This window comes from Notolepis coatsorum (assembly GCF_963971535.1).
Source record: "Notolepis coatsorum genome assembly, chromosome: 3".
Taxonomy (NCBI): domain Eukaryota; kingdom Metazoa; phylum Chordata; class Actinopteri; order Aulopiformes; family Paralepididae; genus Notolepis; species Notolepis coatsorum.
In genome coordinates this window covers 50,821,050-50,841,049 of record NC_140167.1, presented here as the reverse complement: position 1 = coordinate 50,841,049, position 20,000 = coordinate 50,821,050, and the positions used below count along the sequence as shown (strand labels likewise).

The following is a 20,000-nucleotide window of genomic DNA, read 5'->3' as shown; positions in this document are numbered from 1 at the left end:
ACACACACATTCTGTCAGGCTACATCTTATATTCTTCATCATCTCACATAGGAATTCTCTTATTACATATGTTTTTTACTCTTATGCATTTGGATTATTAACTCCACACACAGGCATATTTTCAATTATTCTAGCAATAGTCAAGAGAGAGTAAGAGATTCTGCAGCTTAACACTTTGATTGCCCAACCCGAGCTTTCTCTGGTTTACGGGGGGTAAACCCCCGTATGGGTTGAATGCCCATTCACGAGAATTCTCGTATTTTCTTGTTTTATTTTTTTATTAGAGATCTGAAATCATATTTCATCAACCAAGTCTACCGTTGGAAAATCAGCCACTCCAGGCGCTCAGATGTGAAAAAGCGCCCCCTATCGTCTCCCAGATGGTAATTCACCCTTTTGGATGGGATTCAATGAAAATGAATGAGAAAAAAAAAACTGACTCCACATTTTTCTTCTCACTCACGCAGCCGGGGTCGATCAGCTCCACTCTGGAGCCTCAGAGCAGCAGGGATTATGTGTTTTTACAGTATATTCGTGGGATCAATAAAAGGATCGATTTTTTCGAATGGCGATCAGGAATTGGAATAATCCATTTGGATACCATCTGATCTCAGGTAAGGAATCTATGTTACCAGTCATAGGATAATCAGACCCGTTTTCACGGAGATATAAGCTTTTATGTGATTATGTGATATGGCTGTTTGACTCTAAGAGTGATCAGGAACTGAGAGAATCGATTTTCAGCGCGCGGCACTAGCGTGCACACGTACACATATACTATCGATAATCTAGCGTTTATTTGAAAACGATTTATAAATAGGCCGCAAAATGACAACGTTCTAGAATATTCCAGTAAAGGGCGATTATCATAGAATGTCTTCTTTTTTCCGTGAAACCGAGTGCTTTTCAAAATGCTATCAAACGGAAATTAACCGATAAAAAAACAATCTGCTTCGACAATGTTGACTGGAAATGGGTCATTGATAATGCGACGGGCAGATTAGACACATAGCCATAATTTAAAACATAGATTAGGCGATATTAACGTTAACATTGGAGTGGATGTGGGCATTCAAGCACTAAATCGTGCGCCCCCTGCTGGCACTGAAAGTGTTAATAGCAGAGCATTCTTACTAACTAATGTACCATGATTTGTGTAACTAATGTAAGTTTTGTGTGTGTGTGTGTGTGTGTGTGTGTGTGTGTGTGTGTGTGTACATTATAGGTCTGACAGGACACACTGAGGTGGTCAGGGTGCTGTTTTCTCCTAAAGACATCAGCCTGGAGGAACTCCTCACTCTCTTCTGGGAGAACCACAACCCTACACAAGGTATAGCACCACACACACACACACACACACACACACACACACACACACACACACACACACACACACACACACACACACACACACACACACACACACACACACACACACACGCACACACACACACACACATACACTCATACACTCATACACTCATACACACACAAACAAAAAAGAAAAATGCTCCTCAACAAGACCCATCCCAAGGGACACAGGGTGTATTAGAGCAGAAGGATGATGCCCAGACGTGTGTGTGTGTCTGTGTGTGTGTCTGTGTGTGTGCCTGTGTGTGTGCGTGTGTGTGCATGCGCCCATGTATGTGTGCAAGCACATGTGTGTGTGCGTGTGTTGTGGTGGGGGAGGTCCCATGGGTGTAAGCCAATGCCAGACAGTGTTAATGTGTCTGAGATCTACCCATCCATGGAGAGACACACAACACCAGCATGGTACGTGTCCAAGACCCAATCCAGAACCACCTTGTGTCGGAATATGTGCACAGGATTCTGGAGTCCCTGGGAAACCATTGCATCTCTCCGTCAACCCCTCCTCCATCCTTCTCTCAATTGAACCCTCACCACCCACCACTGACGAAGGTCCCCATCCCCCACTCTCTCCATCTCTCGTGGTCCCTCAGTCTTTATCTCCTCCGCTCACTGGAAGGAGTGATGTAAGAGCATTAGAGACCAGGGATGGGATGAGAGAGAGAGAGAGAGAGAGAGAGAGAGAGAGAGAGAGAGAGAGAGAGAGAGAGAGAGAGAGAATCAGCCAACGATTAAGTATTTCAACAAAGCCCACCAATTTCCTGTACATCCAGTCTATTACACTATTTAATCTAAATGATAGAAATGTATGAAAACAGACCCAAATGTGACTGGGGGGGGGGTAGAGAGAAAGAGAAAGAGAGAGAGAGATAAATGGAGAAAGAGATGGGGAGAGAGAGAGAGAGCAGTGTGGGGACAGTGAGATGGAGAGAATGGTGAATTAGGAGGAGTTGGTGCAAATATTCATACGCCCAGCCTTCAGCTTTCAAACTAGGCTAGCACACGCATACACATACTGTACACATACACACACACACACACACACACACACACAGGCAGGCATGCATGCGCGCATGCTCTCACACACATATACAAAGTTGCCTACCCCAGTCACGTCATCTCTGTTACATCAGTCATGCTCACTCTCTCATACGCTCACTGGTGTGTGACCTCAATACTATCTGTCACCCGTGTCTGTGCTGCGACCACTGCTATCCAGCTTTATGTGTTTTATATGGATTCCTCCACTGGCCTGGAAAGTATAGAACATGATTTGCAACATTTTCTGGCCTTGAAAAGTATGTAAAAAAAATTCAAAAAAGAAAAGAAAGAAAGAAAAAAAGCATCAGGGTACTTTGATGGTAATTTCACCATGGTGTAACTCACTTATTGCTGTGGTACCTCTTTTGTACTTAAATTACATTAAAACCATGTTATTATCCTATTTAAACCATGGTACCGATGGTATTTCCATCAAATAAGTGCAGATGAGGTTGATGGACAGTTGGTTGAGATTCATCCTTGGACCATGTCATCTTAACCATCTTTTCCTGTTATTCACTGTAGACAACGGCATGCCAGTAAAGACCTTGTACTCAGGGCAAGGACGAGGGCATGCCAGTAAAGACCCTGTACTCAGGGAAAGGACGAGGGCATGCCAGTAAAGACCTTGTACTCAGGGCAAGGACGAGGGCATGCCAGTAAAGACCTTGTACTCAGGGCAAGGACGAGGGCATGCCAGTAAAGACCTTGTACTCAGGGCAAGGACGAGGGCATGCCAGTAAAGACCTTGTACTCAGGGCAAGGACGAGGGCATGCCAGTAACACCCTGTACTCAGGGCAAGGACGAGGGCATGCCAGTAAACACCCTGTACTCAGGGCAAGGACGAGGGCATGCCGGTAACACCCTGTACTCAGGGCAAGGACGAGGGCATGCCGGTAACACCCTGTACTCAGGGCAAGGACGAGGGCATGCCGGTAACACCCTGTACTCAGGGCAAGGACGAGGGCATGCCGGTAACACCCTGTACTCAGGGCAAGGACGAGGGCATGCCAGTAACACCCTGTACTCAGGGCAAGGACGAGGGCATGCCGGTAACACCCTGTACTCAGGGCAAGGACGAGGGCATGCCGGTAACACCCTGTACTCAGGGCAAGGACGAGGGCATGCCGGTAACACCCTGTACTCAGGGCAAGGACGAGGGCATGCCGGTAACACCCTGTACTCAGGGCAAGGACGAGGGCATGCCGGTAACACCCTGTACTCAGGGCAAGGACGAGGGCATGCCGGTAACACCCTGTACTCAGGGCAAGGACGAGGGCATGCCGGTAACACCCTGTACTCAGGGCAAGGACGAGGGCATGCCGGTAATACCCTGTACTCAGGGCAAGGACGAGGGCATGCCAGTAAAGACCCTGTACTCGGGGCAAGGACGAGGGCAGACACTAGCCCACATGCCACAGGGCTGCTGCACCGCGGCCGGAGCGCTATTCATGCACGTTCCCTGACTCACTCGCCTCATCTCCTCTCATGTTTTATTAACAGCATGCAGTGCGGTTGTAGGCTTGTCTAGTGCTATGCTTTTATATTCAACATACAAGTACACTTGACGTAGTCAGAAATAACCACGGGACAGAGCTTATTTCCCCCAGATGTAATTTCCCCCTCCACATTTCCTTTTCTCCTGGTAGCGTTATTCATTTGTGTGACTTAAATGTGATTCCCGCCGCTTCCCTCGTCTCCGACTCTGAGTCGGAGTTCACGTGCAGCACGATCTCCTCTGATTGGCGTGGTGGAAGCAGGCCCGCTGGCTGTCCCTTCACGCGTGCTTAAGCCCTATTCTGTCCACTTAGGAGCCTGGCTTAAAAGAGAATGGAGAAAATTAAGGAGATTCACTGTGATTTATTTATTTTTAACTGCACAGATTCAGATTCACACGAGTGCCCAGCTTTTATGGACACATGGCTAGACACATTGTGCGTTCCCTTTCTATGCTCATGCACACACACACACAAACATACGCACACACATAGCTGTTCTTAATTTATGTGTATAGGTATGTGTTGAAATGTCACAGACAGATGCACATTCTGTGTGTGTGTGTGTGTGTGTGTGTGTGTGTGTGTGTGTGTGTGTGTGTGTGTGTGTGTGTGTGTTAGAGTTGGGACCGATCCAATATCGGTATTGGGTTCTGATACTGACGTAATTCACCAGATCAGATATTGGCCTGACGTCACAATCCACATTTCAATCCAGATTCCATACAATCACTCTCTGATTTATATACTTTCTATATTTAATAGAGTAAGTATAAGTCTAAATATGTAATAACACAATTTTAAGCCCATAGCCAAAACGTTTTAGCACATAATTAGCTATTAAACAGTTCTAGAATTCTACAAGTTAGACGGAGCTTGTGCTGAGGAAGTGGACCGTTTGTGATTAGGGATGTCCTTAGTTTGGAGATATTTGATTCCAAGGGGTAGAAGTTGTGCTGCAGCGTATAATATCACACATCTTTTTTTATCCACTTTTTCTCCCCATTTAAAATTTTTCTCCCATCCCAATTTAAAAAAAAAAAAGATTTTTTCCCCGCGATCGCAGCGTGTGTCTGTAATGTACTGTGTAATGTATGCCGTTGGTGGCGCTCTAAGCATAGAAACCCCCCGCCCCCCGCCACCCTTTCGTGCATGCATGATGAAACATAATACCGATAATCTAACGTTGATTTCAAAATGATTATTGATCCAGGCGAGAAATGGCACTATTTATAATGAAATGCAGTAAAGCGCTGTTTGCCGGAGTTTCCTGGGATTACACAGGATCACTCTAAAACTATACTCATATTCACCACGGTATAAAACGGAAATGTATGGATGAAAAAAGTATCTGTTTTTTGCATGTTGACCGGAAGAAACTCACTATAATAAACACGCTATAATATTTAATATAGGTTTAGCACTGCAAACACCGGAATTTATCCCCATTGAACAGAGCGCTGGCACACACCGGCCCAACGCCCATAGCGACCTCTGTCGCTGAACCTGTTAAAGAGATGCTAGATGACTGGAAGATCCCGCTGGCATAAGTACACGTGATTCTGCGAGAGAATGCGAGTAACATCAAGAAAGCGATGGAGGATATGGCTGCCACTAGCTTGGGCTGTTTAGTGCATACATTGGCTTCCTTCGCAACACATTACATTTACATTTAGTAATTTAGCTGACGCTTTTATCCAAAGAGATTTACAAGTTCTGTCAGCAGGAAGGGTCCAACTCTGGCAGCTATGGGGGTGACAGTGGGAGGTAGAGCAGGTCGTCTGGTAATCGGATGGTTCCCGGGTTCGATTCCCGCTCCTCCCGGCAGCGTGTCGAAGTGTCCTTTAGCAAGACACTTAACCTCCTAACTGCTCCCGATGAGCAGGTTGGCACCTTGCATGGTTTCCTCCACCGTCGGTGTGTCAATGTGTGAGTGAATAGGTGAATGTGAGGCATAAGTTGTAAAGAGCGTTGGATAAAAGCGTTATATAAAAGTAAGATTGTTCATCAAACAGTGTCAAACCTGAGTGCTACGGTCTTGAGTGCATAGTAGTACAGACATATTAGCATAGTAGGTAATATAGACATAGTAGTATAGTAGGTAGCAGTTAGACAAAGTAGATTACAAAGTAGCAAAGTGTATAATAGTACAAGACAGTACGAAGGTTAGTATTTCTTTTATTTGATTTCAGATACTCATTGAAGAAATGCGTTTTTTAGTCAACTGGATAATTGGGTGGGTTTTGGCTGTTCTGACTGGAGTGGGAAGTGTGTTCCACCATCGTGGAGCGAGGACCATTTGAAACATTTAGCGACACCATTTGAAACATTTGCAACTCTCACAGTCTCAGCTCACACAGTCTCAGCTCACACAGCTCAACTCTCACAGTCTGAGCTCACACAGTCTCAGCTCACACAGCTCAACTCTCACAGTCTCAGCTCACACAGCTCAACTCACACAGTCTCAACTCTCACAGCTCAACTCTCACAGTCTCAACTCTCACAGTCTCAACTCTCACAGTCTCAGCTCACACAGTCTCAACTCTCACAGTCTCAGCTCACACAGTCTCAACTCTCACAGTCTCAACTCTCACAGTCTCAGCTCACACAGCTCAACTCTCACAGTCTCAGCTCACACAGTCTCAACTCTCACAGTCTCAACTCTCACAGTCTCAACTCTCACAGTCTCAACTCTCACAGTCTCAACTCTCACAGTCTCAACTCTCACAGTCTCAACTCTCACAGTCTCAACTCACACAGCTCAACTCTCACAGTCTCAGCTCACACAGTCTCAACTCTCACAGTCTCAACTCTCACAGTCTCAACTCTCACAGTCTCAACTCTCACAGTCTCAACTCACACAGTCTCAACTCTCACAGTCTCAACTCTCACAGTCTCAACTCTCACAGTCTCAACTCTCACAGTCTCAACTCTCACAGTCTCAGCTCACACAGTCTCAACTCTCACAGTCTCAACTCACACAGCTCAACTCTCACAGTCTCAGCTCACACAGTCTCAACTCTCACAGTCTCAACTCACACAGTCTCAACTCTCACAGTCTCAACTCTCACAGTCTCAACTCTCACAGTCTCAACTCTCACAGTCTCAGCTCACACAGTCTCAACTCTCACAGTCTCAGCTCACACAGTCTCAGCTCACACAGTCTCAGCTCTCACAGTCTCAACTCTCACAGTCTCAACTCTCACAGTCTCAACTCTCACAGTCTCAACTCTCACAGTCTCATAAAACAGCTACATCAAGACGTTCAGACCAATCCAAAGCCTTCTTGAACAGAAGCGAGCCCTCTGCACCTGTGCCGCGAACTGCAACCTGCAACGCTGTCACTGAACGAGTGGCCGTTGTTGGAAGAAAACAATGACAGTCCTGGAACCATTTGAGGAGCTGACACTATAGGAGTACCAGCTCAGCCATCACCGCCTTAAGACGTCTCAGGACAACAATGCTCCCGGATGGAATCAAGACAATGAAAATGGCCGACAGACAATTTAGCAGCATCGAAGGTGATCCCCTTGACTCGGCTGCCACTTTACTGGACCCGCGACACAAAGACAGGTAAGACAGCATGTACAAGTGCTTTATTAATGCCCTAATGTTGGCTGTGTTTTAAATGGTAAATGTGAAATGTTGCACAACCAAAACTACATGTTGAATTCGAGCCTAAAAATGCAAAATCAGTTTGGATACGTCTGTGTGTGTGTGTGTGTGTGTGTGTGTGTGTGTGTGTGTGTGTGTGTGTGTGTGTGTGTGTGTGTGTGTGTGTGTGTGTGAGTGTGTGTGTGTGTGTGTGTGTGTGTGTGTGTGTGTGTGTGTGAGTGAGTGAGTGAGTGAGTGAGTGAGTGAGTGAGTGAGTGAGTGAGTGAGTGAGTGAGTGAGTGAGTGAGTGAGTGAGTGAGTGAGTGAGTGAGTGAGTGAGTGAGTGAGTGAGTGAGTGAGTGAGTGAGTGAGTGAGTGAGTGAGTGAGTGAGTGAGTGTGTGTGTGTGAGAGAGAAAGAACGTTTAGTTTTTAGTTCCAATTTTAGTTTGAACATGTTTGTTTTCACATATGACTGGCTGGTGCTGGAATGTCAACACTATAGTTGTACTCAACCAATTTTGTGTGTGTGTTAAATACTTTAGAGGTGCAGTCACTACATGCCGAGGCTGCCCTGACACGACAGATTGTAGAAGATGGAGGAGACACTGCACGGGGTCATCTACTGAAGAATCAGCATCACTGTGCAACAGAGCCAGCAGAAGAGGTGCCCACGTGTGGAGGCGACTGGCCCAAGCTGAGCAGAAGCAATAAGAGCACCTTGATGAGTCTGTACCGTGACATGCTGGAGGCGCAAGACCAACCCGGAGCAGGGAGAACCGACGCAAGTGCTGTTGTCCAAATGCAAACCTATTTAAAATATTTAACAACAACCCCTTGCTCTGACAGTCATTTACGGTACCGGGGGAAACAACCCGTGTTCGTTTTCTTGTCCTTCTTGCTGCCATTGTGTTAAAGTTCCTCTGCACCCTCCACCAGTGTTGGAAGTGAAAGACTGTTTAGCACCGCAGCCAACATTGTGGATGGAAAGAGGAATCGACTGACAGCTGAGAGAGCAGAAATGCAGATTTTCCTCAAGAGGAACCTGCCAATGTTTCTTAGGTGAGATTTTTAAAGCCCCTGCTCACTTATTCTGCTAATCTGGTCATTTCTCACCACATTGTCTTGTACTTTAAACAAGCAACTGGTGTTGTTTCCTCTTTCAGTTGTTGTCGTTAGCATAATAGACCTAATTGATGTGTTCTGTTTAGGCTCAAATGTAATTTCAACAGTGCTATAGATCAGTGGTTCCCAAAGTGGGGGCTCGCGAGCCGCCGCGGGGGGGGGGGGGGGGGGTCGCCAGATAATTTCCAAAAAAAAAAAAAAAAAAAAAAAAAAAATAATAATAATAATAATAATAATAATAATAATAATAATAATAATAATAATAATAATAATAATAATAATAATAATAATAATAATAATATATATTTTCTTTGTATGCAGTCAGGCCACTGAGCTTAGAAGCAGGCCAGGCCAGTGTTTCTAGTTGCAGCGGCGCAATAGTTAGATAACCTATGTGGGGAACAACCAGGAGACCACTGCAAGTTGGAGAACTATCTCTCTCTCTCTCTCTTGCTCACACACACACACACACAAATGGAGCCGCATGTGATTGGTGGAGGCGGGACCCTTACAAACAAAAAATCCATCAAAATCAGTGTTGTTGCTAATCATTGACACATGCTAGCCTGTAATAATCCCACCCAGAAAAATTTACTTTGCATTTGATATATTGCAAATATATGCCATCACACACACTGGCATTTAAAGGGTTAGAATTATAAAATTAATATGTGGTGTTATGATCAGGGCAGTGTTGTTGCTAATCATACAGCTAGCCTGTTTTTTAACAATAATTTGTGATGCCATCACAAACACTGGCATTTAAAGGGTACAAATAAAAAAATTCCTGCACCAGAATGCAGGAAATTAAGTCTTTGTAACAAAACATTTCCTGGTGGGGGACCCCCAGACCCCCGCTTAAAAAGTGGCCTGACTGGGGCTATATTTCGCACTATATTTCCTGGCCTGAATGATTTCCCCAGTCCGGCCCTGGTTAAAAGCCTCCAATGCTTATTAGTGTGTGTGCGTTTGAACGTTTGCATGTTTCAACCATACATTTCCATAAAAAAAGTATTTTTTAAAGAAATTATAATATTTTTTTTGACATTTCTTTTAAACTCCTATAATAGTGGGGGTCGCGGCTCTCTGACACCGTTATTTCGGGGGTCACGGCCTGAAAACTTTGGGAACCCCTGCTATAGATAATGTTCATCCACTAGATCGTGGTGACTAGTGTCATGAAAGAGTGCTCGTCGTCTTGTCAATGTAACATAATTAGGAAACGGTAGCCAAAGTAACCAAAAAATATATTTAATTATATTTACCATGGGTTTGTAACCAAAAGGAATAACATAAAATAACGACAAACAAAACACAGGACTGTACAAACAGGATCAGCATCTCACACAGGGGAGAACAGAACAGTTATACACGAGGGGATGACGAGACAAGACACACCTGGGCTGATTACAAATGGATACACCTGGGAGGGAAACGATAAGGAACTACAAGACCAGGACGCGTGTAGTCTTTTACCAACAGAGTTGCAGTTCCGCGTTCGGGTTCCGCGATCTGATTGGCCACTAACGTTTCTCTCTGCGCCAATCGCGTTACGCCTAGTTCTGCCTCTACTATCCTCGAGTTAACGTAATTTATACAAATGGAAGTATTGATTTTGCCGTAACGAATCATTAAAAAAATATACCGTTAACTGGAATATGTTAGTTTCTTACACATATGTTGGATTATGTAATTGGTTTGTCATGACAAACCAATAAAAAATCGTGAATTAACCGGTGGTTATCCTAGCATAGTATGTACATTTCAACAAAGTGGAGCCGCAGGGGACTTCCATAGCATACGCCTTCAAATCCAGCTAGCGTTGATGCTATTCAATACTATCATACCCAACTAGCGTTAATGCCATTCAGAATTTATTATCATAGCTACTGTACAACAACACAGTAACGTTAATATAATTACATGCATCATTGTTTACAATGAACGGTGGGGCTAATCGAAAGGACTGGACACGGACAAGTTAAACAGCAATCAATTAACCGGACACACAAGCAGAAGGCGAAGCATAGCAGTTTATATGGAACACGTTAGAATATAACGCTGAATCTTACCGTGGCTTCCTCGCGCCGCTGGCAGATGAGCGTGGAACAGATTTTTTTCTATTATGGGATGGAGAAATGCCCGATCCATTTCCAGGTTGTATAATAGTATATACGTCCAAATCATGTTGTTTTTTCGAGTTATTTGCACCGATCGATGTTCACTGTGTCAATACGGAGTCTCTCTAACGATAGCGAGTGCCCGGACCACATATGGATGAGCACTACCAGTTCAAAGGCTCATTTCCGGTTGGCGATCTGCCGATCGGCCACCAGATGGCGCTCTTGAACCGCTAGAGAGTTGAGTGGAGCTTTGCAGTGTGTCTCAGGGCTCCGGAGGGGAAATATGATTTCGGTCACAGATTTTTGAAATATTGACATCAAAGACGAGTTACGGCGTCTTCGGCAGAATGAGCATGGCTAGGAATGACGTCTCTTTTTTTTTCTTTTTTTTTTACTTTTTTTTTTAGCGTTTATCGCTTTCCTGGTCAAGCATGACCGACAGTTGCAGGGTGAAACGGGAGAGAGAGCAGGGGGAGACATTCGGCAAATGACGGCGAGTCCGGGAATCGAACTCGGAGTCAACCAGATCCGTGACGCAGCACGGAGTCCCGCGACGCAGCGCGGTAACATGGTGTGCTACTGGAGCACTGGGAATGACGTCTTAACTCGTCCCTGGCGATCATAGTGTTAATCTTCTCTAGTTTTAGAAACGAGACCATATATTTTAGCCAGGCGGAGAAGGGGGGAGGTGTAGACAATTTCCAGGCTAGGAGTATTCAAGTCAAGTCAAGTCAAGAGTTTTATTTGTCATGGCATACAAGTATACAATGAAATGCGGGTGGTCTTGCCCGCAACAATGTGCAATACAGTAGTAACAACATATAATAGAATCCAATAAAACAACATTGTGCAATAAACAGTAACATAGTAGGACATATCGGTATTTGTACATAAGTTATTTACAGAGCATGGAGGACATGCTAGGTCCTGTGGTAGTGCATACACTGTTAGCTACGGATGAGGCACACAGGTATTCTCCGTCTGGCCAAGAGCGTGGCAAAAGCCAACATGTCAGTATCGTTTGGCTTAATAGGGAGAGGCTCAGCCGGTACCCCGAAAATGGCCAACAGTGGACAGGGCTGTATTGTGGTATCTAGTACTATCGAGAGCACATTGAATATCGAGGACCATAATGGTCTAAGCCCCGGGCAGGACCAAAACATGTGAGAGAGATCAGCTTGTGGACTATTACAGCGGTCACAATTGGGATTGGAGTCTGGGTAGATTTCAGCTAGTCTTGCTTTGCTGTAGTGTACTCTGTGTACCACCTTTAGTTGTATTAGGCTGAGTCTGGCACAAGTGGAGGAGGAATTCACCCTATCCAGTGCTCCCCCCACCACTCTGTCAGTTCCACCCCCAGCTCCTCCTCCCACCTGGACCTCGTCTTAGCGCTTTTGTCTTTGGTCAAGCACATAGTATTTTGATAAATTTAAGATATAAGCCCTTTTTGGTTTGGTGATAGACCCAAGAGTCTCTCCCAATTTGATTGTTGAGGGGGGCTAGGAAATGAGTCAAATTGTGCACGTACAAAATTACGTATCTTTTTTTGTATTTTATTTTTTTATTATTTTTTAAACAAACATATAAACAAACATGACAACACACGATAAGATATACAAGCATTAATTGTCAGGGCACATCCAATGAGATCACATTTTAGTTAGTTGTCTTATATAAGATATACCCCTAATACCTGTTATCTAAAAAAAAAACTACACACATATGCTCAGCTCGAACCCCCCCCTCCCGGACCCCACCTTGAGAAGTACCTCCACTATCCCTCGCACCTAACCAGACACTACCATTATAAGCTAGCTTTTATTCTCTCCACCACTTCTAACCACATTGACATTTTGGATTCATTGAGACCCAGAATTCTTGCTGTAGATATTTCATGGTAAATTACATCGAGATATGTAAGAAACCAAACTTTACGGCACATTTTTTCCGGTTGAAACCAGCGTGATGCGATCAGCTTTTTGGCTACTGTGTTACCCGATAAAACCAATCTCTTTAGCTGTGGATTCACTGCAAACTCAAAAACATCATTCAATAATAATACCGAGGGGTGTACAGGTATATTCCAAGATACGAGTTTTGATATTTGTTGGGTCACATCTTTCCAGAATGCCTTAACTGGTGAGCAGTCCCAATACATGTGCATAAATGTCCCTTCGTCCCCATTTGCACACTGGGTGCATTTGGAATCTTGTTTAAGCCCCATTCGGCACAGTCTTATAGGAGTCAAGTATGTCCTGTGAATATAGTTAAGATTGATTTGTTGATGATCCGGGTTCCTTGATGTAAGTCGGACATTTACCCAGGCTCCTTGCCAATCAAAGTCATTTTCCAGGTCTGGTATATCCCTCCTCCAGACAGAGTCAAGTTGGAGGGTTTCATACGAGGACGTTAGTAATTGATGATAAAATTCTGAAACAAAACCTCTCGATGTCTCTCTTGCGTAGAAGAATTTGTGGTATCTGTGGTGTTCAATTGGTCTGTCTAATGGAACACCGTGAGACTTCAAACATAGCTCTAACTGTTTGTGAAAAAGCCATGTGGACTTGGTGAGAATGACGTATCTGAAGATAACGAAATAGATCGGAGCGTGGAAGACCAAATTGGAGACACAAGGAGCTAAAACTGGAGAAAGTGTCACCGTCATATAGAACCTTGAAACTATTTATTCCGAGTCTGTTCCAGCGTGTAAAAGACGAGTCCAGAGTGGAGGGAACAAACAGGTGGTTATTACTAATAGGCCCCAAGACTGATGCTGAACAGAGTTTAAAGTGGCGACGAAACTGTATCCAAATCTTTAAAGTGGACAGAACAACAGGGTTTGAGGAGTGCCGGGAAGGAGAGAGAGGGAAAGAAGAGTAGACCAGAGCTGCCAGGGAGGATGAGCGGCACAATTGCGCTTCTAAGCTACACCAGTCAGTTTCTGGGGCTTTTAACCAAAGAATAATTTTATGGATGTTGGCAGACCAGTAATAGTGCATGAAATTAGGGAGCGCAAGTCCACCTGACCCCCTAGGTCCTTGTAGGATGGCTTTGCCTATTCTAGGGATCTTTCCCCCCCCAGATAAAGGCAGATATTGATTGGTCTATTGTGAGAAAAAAGGATTTGGGTAGAAATAGAGGGAGACATTGAAAGACATACAGGAATTTGGGCAGGATATTCATTTTAACACATTGTACTTTACCAGAGAGTGAGAGGAGCAGGCTGCTCCAACGTTGAAAGTCAGCTTTCATGTTAGTGATTAATGGGGGGAAGTTAGCTTCAAAAATAGAGTTTAAGGTGTGGGTGATCTTTATGCCCAGATATTTAAAGCCTGATTGTGACAGACGAAAGGGAATTGAAGATTGTGTCATTTGTAAGGCTGAGTTGTTAATGGGGAAACATTCACTTTTATGAAAATTCAGCTTATAGCCTGAGAAAGAGCCAAACTGTCTCAACATAGATTTTATGTGAGGGATGGAGGTAATAGGATGCGTCAAATAGAGCAGAAGGTCGTCAGCGTAAAGGGAGACCCTGTGTTCGACTCCGTGACGGGTGATACCACGGAAGTGGGGCGAGGACTTGAGTGCAATGGATAGAGGTTCAGCGGCGACGCCAAACAATAACGGAGACAAAGGACAACCCTGGCATGTCCCTCTGGAGAGTGGTAGAGTTGGTAGTAACACAGGCCAAGGGGGCGGAGTAGAGTAGCGGACCCATGAAATAAATGTGTCCCCGAACCCAAATTTCTGCAGAGTCGTGAACAAGTATTCCCACTCCACGCGGTCAAAGGCCTTCTCCGCGTCCAGAGATATAATTACCTCAGGAGGGAGAGAAGGACCTGAAGTGTGTATAATATTCAAGAGAATGTTAGAAAAGGAGTGGCGACCCTTAATGAAGCCAGTCTGGTCTTCAGAAATAATCAGAGGTAAGATGTTCTCCAGACGCCTAGCCATCACCTTGGCAATGACCTTTCCATCGTTGTTAATCAGCTAAATTGGGCAATATGATCCACAATCTGTGGGGTCTTTGTCCTTTTTAAGTAGGAGGGAAATGGTTGCTTGGGTGAGTGTATGTGGCAGTGTCCCATTTTTCAGGGACTCGTTAAACATTTCCATCAGAAGCGGGGTGAGTTTGTCACAAAACTTTTTATAAAAACCTGCCTCATAGCCATCTGGACCCGGTGCCTTGCCACTCTGCATAGCATTGATAGCCTCCTTGATCTCCTCAATGTTCAATGGTCTGTCTAAATCCTTAGCCAACTCCGGGTCTATAGACGGGAATTCTATGTCATTTAAAAAAGTATCCATAGATATTCTGTCGGGAGGGGGTTTGGATGTGTAGAGAGTGGAGTAAAACACTTCAAAGGCCTTGTTAATGTCTTGGGGTTTGGAGACCATGTTATTAGAGCGATCCCTTATCTGTGGGATCAGCCTGGAGGTTGCTCTGCGCTTGAGCTGCTGTGCAAGCAGCCGACTGTTCTTGTCTCCATATTCATACGACAGGCCGCGGGAGTGGAGCAGCAGACCTTCAGCTTTCTTTGTGGATAATAGATCGAATTTAGACTGCAAATCAAGCTTCTTTTTATATAATTCAGGTGACGGGTCTGCGGCGTACTCACCATCAAGCTGGAGAATAGAATCTGTAAGGTCTTGCAACCGCTTTCTCTGGGTTTTGTTCGCATGGGCTACATGGGAAATAATTTCACCACGCAGAACCACTTTTAAAGTCTCCCACAACAGTGAGTGAGATATTGAATCCGATCTATTGATGAGTAAGAAGTCATCAATTGACTTTGAAATTTTGTCGCAGAACCCCTTGTCGGAAAGTAGCAAGGTATCGAATCTCCAGGGAGGGCAATCTTTTCTATTCAGAGTAAAGGAGATGTCCATTTGTATAGGCGCATGGTCCGAAAATACAATGGCTAAATAGTCAACTGAGCGGACAGAGTCTAACAGGGTTTTATCAAAAAAAAAAAAAAAAAAAGTGGTGTACATGTGAAAAAAAAGAGAATGCTTTTAATAGTGGGTTAGCAGATCTCCATGGGTCCACACATCCATTTTCCATCATAAAGGCTGATAAGGACCTGGACATTTTAGAGAGTGTTGAGGGTCTTAGAGAAGAGCGATCCAAAACCGGGTCCACAACACAGTTCAAATCTCCCCCCAAAATAAGTTGGTGTGTGTTTAAGTTTGGGAGGGAGGAGAGGATCTTGTTCATAAAACCAACATCATCCCAGTTGGGAGCATAAATATTGACTAAGAGCACTGGGGTTTAGAATAGAGTGCCCGTTACTATTATATATCTGCCATCCGGGTCAGAGATAACGTTAGAGGATGTGAATTGAACTTTTTTGTTTACCAGTATCGCAACATCTCTTGCCCGAATATTAAAATTGGAGTGAAATACCTGGCTGATCCAAGGCTTGTGTAGTCTAATTTGATCTGCTTTCAATAAATGAGTTTCTTGCAAAAACATGATATCTGCCTTCAGGTTTCTTAGGTGAGCAAAAACCCTTGAACGTTCGACTGGCCCGTTCATAGATTTGACATTCCACGTGATCAGTCTAACAGAGTTGTCCCTCCCATTATTAGATGAAGTCATGATTTAGTTCAAGATTTGAGTGGTCTGATTGTCCCATATACAGGCCCCCTCTACAGGGGTATTGTAGACTCCACAAAGTGATAAAAAACAAATAACAAATAAGTAAATATAAACATATGTATGTGTAACCACAACATCTGCAAAAACAACAATAACAACAGAAAATACAGACCTTTCCCGGACCGCATATGGTGTAAGTAACCCCCAAAATAATCCCCTCCCCATTCCCATCCTAGGTTCCCTTCTCTTCTTCCCACATCTAGAGAACCGCAGGTAATCGTTACTAAGCTTCCGGTGCATCCACAGACCTTAACCTAACCTAGAACCTAACCTAACCTAGAGCTTGAGCTCCCAATTTACTAAGAGTGTAGAGAAAAAAAAAAGTATATATCAAAGAGCATTTCGCTGTGACAAGCATCATTTTTACTTCCGGTCGGGGGGTTTCAAAATAAAAGAGCGACGTCTAAAGCACCAGAAATACATTTATTTTGTACATTATCTAACGTTAACACGAACCTAAACTAACTTTTCTCCCCGACCGGAAGTAAAAATGATGCTTCGCCTTTAATTGATTGCTGTTTAACTTGTCCGTGTCCAGTCCTTTCGATTAGCCACACCGTTCATTGTAAACAATGATGCATGTAATTATAACGTTACTGTGTTGTTGTAGCTATGTTAATCAATTCTAAATAACGTTAGTTGGGTATGATAGCATTGAATAGCATCAACGCTAGCTGGATTTGAAAGCGTATGCTATGGAAGTCCCCTGCGGCTCCACTTTGTTAAAATGTACATACTAGGGCTATAGGATAACCGCCGGTTAATTCGCGATTTTTTATTGGTTTGTCATGACAAACCAATTACATAATCCAACATATGTGTAAGAAACTAACATATTCCAGTTAACGGTATATTTTTTTAATGATTCGTTACGGCGAAATCAATACTTCCATTTGTATAAATTACGTTAACTCGAGGATAGTAGAGGCAGAACTAGGCGTAACGCGATTGGCGCAGAGAGAAACATCAGTGGCCAATCAGATCGCGGAACCCGAACGCGGAACTGCAACTCTGTTGGTAAAAGACTACACGCGACCAGGACAGGGAACTACAACTAGACATTACACATCACACTGGGAACACCTGATCAGGGTACAAACACACCCCACACTTAACAGTCGTGCTACACCTCCATAAGAGCCATTGAACTAAGTTCAGATCAAACTGTCAAACTAGGTGTTGTAGATCAAATATGAATCAAGATCCTGCAAATATATACCCTATTTCTTGCGTAAAATGTTGTCAGGAACATATTTTAGGTTAAACTTCAGGTTGAAAAGTGTAAATTGATGAGCAAGCAAGCTGCCATTTTCTTTTTGAAAACGGGAGCAGAGCGGTGCGTTTGAGACTTTGAGAGATTGTTGCTATTTTTGCTATTTTCTCAGCAACCAAGCAACTGATCAGTACACGGAGTACACCATTGAAACCAACATGCCTTGTAAGCTACGTGTAGCTAGCTAGTGTTTCAGTCACTCAGTGGCGTTGTGAGGAATCGTAACATGACGTGCAGACTTCCGGTTTGAGAAATCGTTAAAAATACATAACGTGCAGACTTCCAGTTGGACAGACAGAGATTAACTCAACATTCATGTTGGACCTAGTCGAAATCTTTTGGGGAAAAGCAATACTTTTATTCTGCACCTTTCTAAAATCTCTGTGCATGTATTATTATAATTCTATTTATTTTTTCTACTTAAAACTGTGGAAAATCTATAGCACTTTATCTGTTATCTATAAGCAGCATCCACACACATTGTTTTTTTTTTTTTGTAGTTTTAGATATTTGTGTAGATATTTATTTTAATCTCTTTTGAATTCATCTATACAAATCTACTTACAAATCTACTTACTAAAATACTTTGCTCAAGTATTAGCCCTCCTATTACTACCAGTTTGTATTTTAAGCTACTTAACCTACAGTTCAAATAAATTGTTTTGGAATACATTTAAATGTAATGCGTTTTTGAAAGTGATGTTTGTTTATTACAGCCTCATGTAACCTTACAGATAATAGTAATAATAACAATAATAATAATATAATTTGTTATTATTCAAGAAAGAAAGTGCTCTAGTATCAGTATGGGAATCGGTATTGGAACAAAAGTAAAGTGGATCAGTGCATCTTTAATGTGTGTGTGTGTGTGTGTGTGTGTGTGTGTGTGTGTGTGTGTGTGTGTGTGTGTGTGTGTGTGTGTGTGTGTGTGTGTGTGTGTGTGTGTGTGTGTGTGTGTGTGTGTGTGTGTGTGTGTGTGTGTGTGTGTGTGTGTGTGTGTGTGTGTGTGTGTGTGTGTGTGTGTGTAGGTGTGTGTGTGTGTGTCTGTGTGTGTGTGTCTGTGTGTGTGTTTTGAGATCTCTGCCTCTGCTTTGCCTCAGTTCAAAAGGGTTTAGTCCCAACAACGTGATGTTGGGCTGCATCAGCTCCACCAATCCTGGCCTGGATAGCAACATTAGCAGCCAATCAGAAACTCCCAGCAGCCTCTGCCTAGTGCCCTCTTTCCATATTCAGCAACACTAGTCTCAATCTGCTGGCTTCCCTGGGATGATGCATAAACCCCCCCCCACTCCACACGCACACAAATTATAAGTTTCCTCTGTCTATATATATATATATATATATATATATATATATATATATATATATATATATATATATATATATATATATATATATATATATATATACACGCCACAACACCTCTTCAGTACTGTATGTTCATGCACGTGCACACAGACACACACGTACTGTTCTGTGTCAGTGTGGGACTTGGGAAACTGGACCTGATGTATTTAGAGGGGAATCACAGGCCTCATGCACCCATTCTCACACACTCAGGTACATCCATACTCATTTACATAAACACACACACACACGCACACTCTGTAGCTGCTGCACACAAACACTCAATAACAGCACGCGCGAAGGTTCATTATGCATATTAATGGTCGTCTCTGTTGGCCCACGCATGCAGACACATTATAGCACAAACGCAGACACACACACACACACACACATGCAGATCGTACATTGGTTGTTTCGTTGGATACTTCCTTGGTAAAGAGCCCCCCCCCCCCCCCCCCACCACCCTCATCTCCACTCCCTCTCATCCCCGCCAGTCCCCTCCACCTCGCCCCCCCCCCAGCCACTGCTCCCAGAGGAGCCCCGGGCTCTCAGTCTGTCTGGAGGATAAGAGCATCTTATCTAGCCTCTTCCTTACCCTCCACTCATCCCCCTCTTCTTCTGCTCCCCTTGCCCTCATCCTCCCTAAGTCATCATCACCACCCCTCCCTTCCCTCCCATTTGCACTTTTACCCCTCATTCTCTCCTCCTCTGTGCTCCTAAAAGACGTCCGTTTGGACCCCTTTCCTTCTACACCTCCGTCCCACTCCCGGCCCCCATCCTCCCCGCAGCGCTCCTTCTCTCAGCCTTCCCTCCTGTTCCGCCGTTCACACGTCTCCCTCTCCTCCTTTTTCCTTTCCTCATTTCCTCCCCAGTCCTTTCCATTTTTCCTGCTCTCTGTCTCCTCTACCCCCCCCCCCCCCCATCCCCCTTCTGCAGTGAGCGAGAGAGTATGTGTGAGGGAAGGAGTGAGTG

At 44.0% G+C, this 20,000-nt stretch overlaps 1 protein-coding gene across 1 annotated transcript in view; it reads left to right on the top strand.

Annotated features, from left to right (window-relative positions):
• Positions 1 to 20,000, top strand: part of msrab (methionine sulfoxide reductase Ab) — a gene marked incomplete at its 3' end in the record, with an annotated part of 43,414 nt that overhangs the window by 13,432 nt on the left and 9,982 nt on the right. Inside the window, exon 3 of the mRNA XM_084311200.1 lies at positions 1,226 to 1,330. Coding sequence (XP_084167326.1) covers positions 1,226 to 1,330 — 105 coding nt within the window. The remainder of the gene's footprint in view (positions 1 to 1,225; positions 1,331 to 20,000) is intronic.